We start from the raw sequence: 6,285 nt of genomic DNA, 5'->3' as shown, positions 1-6,285 counted from the left end.
GCCTCATCATGGCAGTAGAGATGGCCACGGACAGACATGTCCGAATGGGCATGGGAAGTAGAATAAAATGGTTGGCCACCGGAAATCCACCCTTCTGTGGACAGAGCAAAGATGCTTGTTAAAATGGTCCACGATCTATGGCACGTCTCACCGAGGGAGAGAAGGCTGTGCTGGGTTGTTGGGTGTAGATGACCCCGACAGACATGTTGCCTCACCTAGAAGGACTTTCTGGATGGAGGTGAGAGAGGAGGTGAATGGGTAGGTGTAGCACTTCTTTCACTTGCAGGGATAAGTGCCAAAAGGAAAAATAGTAGGGGAGGGACGAATGGACAATCATGGGGGGGGGGGGGCGGGGGGAGAGAGAGAAGAGATAAAGATGCATTTGGTGGTAGGATCCTGCTAAAAATGATGGAAATTGTGATGAATGAGTACTTATCAGCCTATCTAGTCTCTCCTTATGACTCAAGCCCTCCAGTCCTGGTAATATTGTGAATCTTTCCTTCACCTTTCCAACATAATGACATTCTTCTAACTGTCAGGCAAGCAGAACTGCACAGATAATAACTCCAGACAACCTTTCTTGTTTAATAAAAAAGCAATGCTGCAATCTAAATTAATATTACCAAATGAAGGACTTGAGGAAAAGTGGTTCTGGGGTTACAAAATTGGAGAGAAACTCAAGAAAGCTTTTCAAACGAAATTTATTCACTTTTACTGGAGACATAATTACAGCATTTCAACACTGACACCTGCGTTTAAAAACTGTGTGAAGATTAACAACACACCTTCCTTTACAAAGTAATTGCACAAAATAGAGTTATTACCAGATCAGTATGGAGCTTATGCCCTTATCCCCAACACCACATCCATTTGGGAAGGCTGTTCCAATCACCCCTCACACAAGGGCAACTAAATGGTCACTTGCTGAATACGCCAGTCCACTGGTGTCATTCTGGGGCAGTGGAAGGGGGAAGGGGTGGCTCAATCCATAACCATCTGCAGCCTCTGCACATTCATCTGAGTTCTTCCAGCGGACTGGCATCAAACCAGGGTGCTCCCTCTGAAGAGGGCAGGAGGAGCAGAGTTTCTTCATCACAAAACAGTGCACTGCAAGTCAAAGCCCATCCCACGTCAAACTAAGCACCGTTTGGCTTCTATCACAGTATGGTGGAGGTATTGCACACTTCAGACAGGGTGCGAGAACAGGCGAGGGGGCTGCTTTAAACAAAGTCTGTGAAGTCATCTACGGTGGACATCAGCCTTTTCCGCTGGCCAATTTCAGCGCCAGCAGACAGCGGTGGTGGCACGTGTTGCGGTTGGTAATGGTGGTGGGGGAGATGCTGCTGTTGTGGCTGGTGATGGTGATGGTGGGGGTGGTGGTGAGAACTCTTACTCTGGCCAGCGGCATGGATCAAGGAGATTCCGGCACTCTGGCGATACTGCAGATCTTCACACACCTGGGCAAAGACATATATAGATAGATAGATAGATAAATAAATACCACTTTGTTCAAAAAATACACAACTCTACTTAATCAATCAAGTGCTCTATCACAATTACAACACAAAAACCCAGTGGGTTTGATGGTAAGAATGCTGGTGTTTCACAAAAGTTGTAGCACAAAATATTTACCCCAAATGGGCCCCATCCTTCATCTTACCATTGCTCCTGTGTTTACAGCTACAGGAAAGATATCAATATGGCTTAGAGTGCAGAGAAAATTTACAAGGATGTTGCCAGGACTTGAGGACCCGAGTCATAAGGAAATGCTTGAATAGGTTAGGACTTTATTCCCTGAAACGTAGGAGAACAAGAGGAGATTTGATAGAGATATACGAAATTATGGGGGGTATATGCAAGCAGATTCCACCCCCCCCCCCACCCCACTGAGGTTAGGTGAGAATACAATTAAAGGTTGGAGTAATTTCTTTGGCCAGAGATTGGTAAATCTGGGGAATTCATCACCACAGACAGCTGTGGAGGACAGGTCACTGAATATAGTTAAAGCAAGTTGATAGGTTTGTCATTAGTCGGGTGTCAGTGGTTTCAGGGAGAAGTCGAGGGAATGGGAATAAGGGAAAATAAATCAGCCATGACAGAATAGTGGAGAATCTTGACGGGCTGAATGGCCTAATGCTGATCCTATGTCTTATTGTCAATTTGCTGAATTCTAGAAGTTTCTATGTTATTCCAACTTGCCTCCTTGCTCACTGGGTCAATTCCATTCTCTAAACATGTTGGGCATTTGATATTCATGTATGGAGTCCAGTTGATAATACCTTGGATCGAAGCCGTTTGATCTGCCGTAGTCTTGCTAGCCACTTGCTTGCATATGCCTCTGAAGGAACGGCACTTTTGTGATGTACAAGTGAAGCCATCTGCAGCAAAGAAAATAAATCACTTTAACAGTAATTCGCATTCAAAACTGTTTCACATTGACCTAGTAGAGACACAGTATCAGTGTGTATCAGTCTAAAGATAATGACGACACAACATTTCATGTTTTTTGGAAACACTTACAAATTTAAAAATACACTTAGAGCCCACTTTATTATATATCTCTTGTACCTAATAAAGTGGCTACTAGGTACTTGTTCATGATCTTCTGCTGCTGTTGCCCATCTACTTCAAGGTTCAACATGCTGTGCATTCAAAGATGCTCTTCTGCACAGCACTGTTGAAACTCCTAGTTACTTGCGTTACTGTTGCCTTCCTGTCAGCTTGAACTAGTCTGTCCATTGTCCTCTGACCTCTTTCATTCACAGAGATAAGAAAATCCACAGATGCTGGAAATCCAAGCAACACACAAAATGCTGGAGGAGCTCAGCAGGCCCAGTATTTACCAGAATGACCTGGACTCTAAAGGTGGAACAAAGGAGAGATGACACGAAAGTAAAGGAGGTTCATGAGAATGATCCCGCGAATGAAAGGATCAAAGTATGAGGAGCATTTGGTGGGTTTGTACTCACTGGAGTTTAGAAGAATGGGGGGGGGGGGGGGGGAAATCTCATTGAAATCCATCCAATATTGAAACACCTAGATAGACTGGACATGGAGAGGATGTTTCCTATATTTGGGAAGTCTAGCATCTCAGAATAGACGGGAGTCCCTTTAAAATTGAGAAGAGGAAGAATTTTTCAAGCCGGAGGGTGGTGAATTGGTAGAATTCATTGCCACATTTAGCTGTGGAGACCAGACCAGTTCATTGGGTACAGTTAAAGTGGAGGTTGATAGTTTGTTGATTGGTAAGGACATCAGGGGTCGCAGGGAGAGGGCAAGAGAATGGGATTGAGAAGAAAATAAATCAGCCGGAGTGGAGTGGAAGAGCAGACTTGATGCCTGCTTCAACCTCTGTGCCTTATGGTCTAAATAGGATAGTAGTCCATGGAATTTAGAAGACTGAGGAATGATTCATAAAAGAGGTGCCTATGGAGTATAGATGAGGTAGGTAGACAACATTTTACTTCAGGTAGAGGAATCTAAAACAAGAGGGTAGATGTTCAATGTGAGGGAGAAGATTTAAAGTGAACCCGACAGGGAAGATTTTCCACAGAGGGTGGTGTGTCTATGGAACGTGCTGCCAGAGGTGGTGGTACATGTACAATTGCTACATTTATGAAGACATTTAGATGGGTACAACAGTGCTAAACTAGTGATATCATTCTGCTAAGAGACTAAACTGAATGCTGTCCTTTGACTTACATTTGCATGTAATGCCATCTGACGCACCAACAGAGGTAGATTCTTGTCTGACACAATCCGAGCTACACTTGTGTCAACCAGACCCTCCATGTCTACAAAGTAATACACATGTGTAAGTCACATAGAAAAAGCTTCATTTTTGTCATACAAGCAACTAATCCCAACGAAATTACACACTTCCAAAACAAAAATGATCATGCAAAAGAGTTCAGAGTGTTAGCATGCAGCTCCAGCAGATAGCTAAGCCAGAAAATGGCAATGTTTGCATTTTTGCAAAGGACTGCAGTTTAAGGATAGGAAGTCTTTGTTACCGTTGTATAAGGAGCTGGGGAGATTGCACCTGGAGTACCAAGCAGTCTGCATCTGCTTACCTAAACATATAGTAGTACTGGAAACAGCCTACTGATTCACATTTGAACTAATTGCTGGATGAAAGGGTTATCCTATCGAGAGAGGTTTGACAGTTAAAAGTTTGGGTTTGTACTCCTTGGAGTTAAGACCGAAGGGTAGTTTTATTGTTTTATTTAAATAAGATGCTAAGACATAGGAGCAGAAATATCTATTTTGCCCATCAGTCTGCTCAGTGGTTGATCATGGCTGATTTATTATCCCTCTCAACCCCATTCTCCTGCCCGCAACCTTTGATGACCTTATTAATCAAGTTATCAACCTATACTTCGAATGATACTCAATGATTTAGCCTTCGCAGCTGTCTTTGGCAATGAATTCCACAAATTTACCACCCTCTGGCTAAAGAAATTCCTCCGCCTGTTCTAAATGGACATTCCTCTAATCTGAGAATATGTTCTCTCTTTACTTTTCGACTATAGAAGTATCCTCCCCTTGTCCACTATCTAGGCCTTTACATATTCAGTTCATTTCAGTAAGATTCTCCTCATTCTTGTAAACTCCAGTGAGTAAAAGCCCAGATCCATCAAACCCCAAGACCACAAGACTAAGGAGGAAAATTAGACCATTCAGCCTAGAGTGATTTATGGGTGATATATTTTCACTCTCAACTCCATTCTCCTGCTTTCCTCCATAACCTTAGACTTCCTTACTAATTAAGTACTATCAGTATTTGCTTTATATACATGCAATTACTTGGCCTCCCCAGCAAACACTCCTAAGGGGGCATGACAGGGAAAATACTGAGATGTTTTCACTCATGGAATAATCACAAACAAGGGGACATGGCTATAAAATAAGGGGCTGGCCATTTAAAACTGAGGTGTGTAGAACTTTCTCTGGGTACTGAGCGCATGAAATTCTCTGCTCAGAAGGGTAATGGAGACCAGATCGCTGGAGATCAGTGTGGAAGAGGTATTTACATACTTTAAAGATAGAAGAATAGGTTATGGGGAACAGGAAAGTTGAGGCTAGCATAAATCAGCCATGATGGGACAGCATGGTAACATAATGCATATGACAGCACTTTACATAGCAGTGACCTGGTTTCAGTTCCCAGGGCTGTCTGCAAGGAGTACGGATGCTCTCCCCGTGACTGCATGGGTTTTTGGTTGGTAGGGTAATTGGATATTGTGAATTGTCCCATAATTAGGTCAGGGTTAAATCAGGGGTGCTAGACGGCGTAGTTTGAGAGGCCAGAAGGGCCTACTCTGCTCGGCATCTCAATAAATAAATATTTCATTGGTGGTGTAGGTATGAGGTACCAGATAATCTGCTGTTTTCTTGTGAACATCCATGTAGGTGAAGCTGCACATGGCTTTGCTTCTGCTTAAGCAGCGTTCATCGACACTTTCAATGTGTCAATTACAGACATCGCAAGGCTGAAAGGTTCAAATCCCAGACCAGTCAAGCACAGAATATGCCCCACTGGCCTGCAGAACCTCCTTCACAGGACCTACTCCGATATCCTGAGACTTACAGCTTTTCTGGCTTTGGAGGCATCAAGGCACACAGACACTGATAAAACACAAGCAAGGCTGAGCTGATGTTCAACCCACTTCACCAATTAAAGCAACGAGGGAGACTGAAACATCAAGGCAAATGCAGAGAGTGAGCACCAGGTGCCTGTCTTTTGACCGCTGGTGGGATCACTCTGCTGCCGGAAAGGAGATTTTGAGGAAAAGGGGCTGATGTGCCTGTTCCATTCTTGTTTGCTTTTTTGTGTGGGGAGTGGGGAGGTGGGGGTTGGTGATCGTGCTGCCATTCTTTTCTTTCTTGGTTTCATGGCTATCCAGAGAAGAAGAATGTCATTTATAATAACTTTAATAAATGAACCTCTGAACCTTTTTAGGGACTCAATTTATTATGTCCATAAAAAAATTCAGACATTTGAGAAGCATTGAATTTAAACCGGTAACCAGAAATTCTGTTTTATTTAGAGATACAGCATTGAAAAGCCCCTTCTGGCCCTTAGAGGAGCTCTGCTCCAGCAATTCCCAACAACCTTGATTCAACCTCAAGCGAATTGTGGTACAATTTACAATGGCCAATTCACCTACCCAGTATGTTTCTAAAGGAAACCGGTGCACCCAGGGAAAACCCTCCCATTCCACGGGGAGGACGTATAGAGAATTCCGGAATTGAACTTCAAACTCCGACACTCCAAGCGTAATA

General features: G+C 43.4%; 1 protein-coding gene across 7 annotated transcripts in view; it reads right to left on the bottom strand.

Moving 5' to 3' along the window:
• Positions 1 to 685: 685 nt before the first annotated feature.
• The window catches only part of tsc2 (TSC complex subunit 2), a 132,337-nt gene continuing 126,737 nt past the window's right edge, over positions 686 to 6,285 (bottom strand). For 6 of the 7 annotated variants that reach the window (XM_059979050.1, XM_059979052.1, XM_059979049.1 and 3 more), the window contains 3 exons: positions 3,703 to 3,794; positions 2,280 to 2,378; positions 686 to 1,457 (listed from right to left, as the gene is read on the bottom strand). In XM_059979050.1, the coding sequence (XP_059835033.1) occupies positions 1,221 to 1,457; positions 2,280 to 2,378; positions 3,703 to 3,794 (428 nt within the window). In that variant the 3' untranslated portion in view covers positions 686 to 1,220. Of the gene's footprint in view, positions 1,458 to 2,199; positions 2,379 to 3,702; positions 3,795 to 6,285 lie in introns of all 7 variants that reach the window. The other variant, XR_009513865.1, reaches the window with a different exon arrangement.

This window comes from Hypanus sabinus, chromosome 9 (assembly GCF_030144855.1).
Source record: "Hypanus sabinus isolate sHypSab1 chromosome 9, sHypSab1.hap1, whole genome shotgun sequence".
In the NCBI taxonomy this organism is placed as follows: Eukaryota; Metazoa; Chordata; class Chondrichthyes; order Myliobatiformes; family Dasyatidae; genus Hypanus; species Hypanus sabinus.
This window is presented reverse-complemented; position numbering and strand designations above follow the sequence as displayed.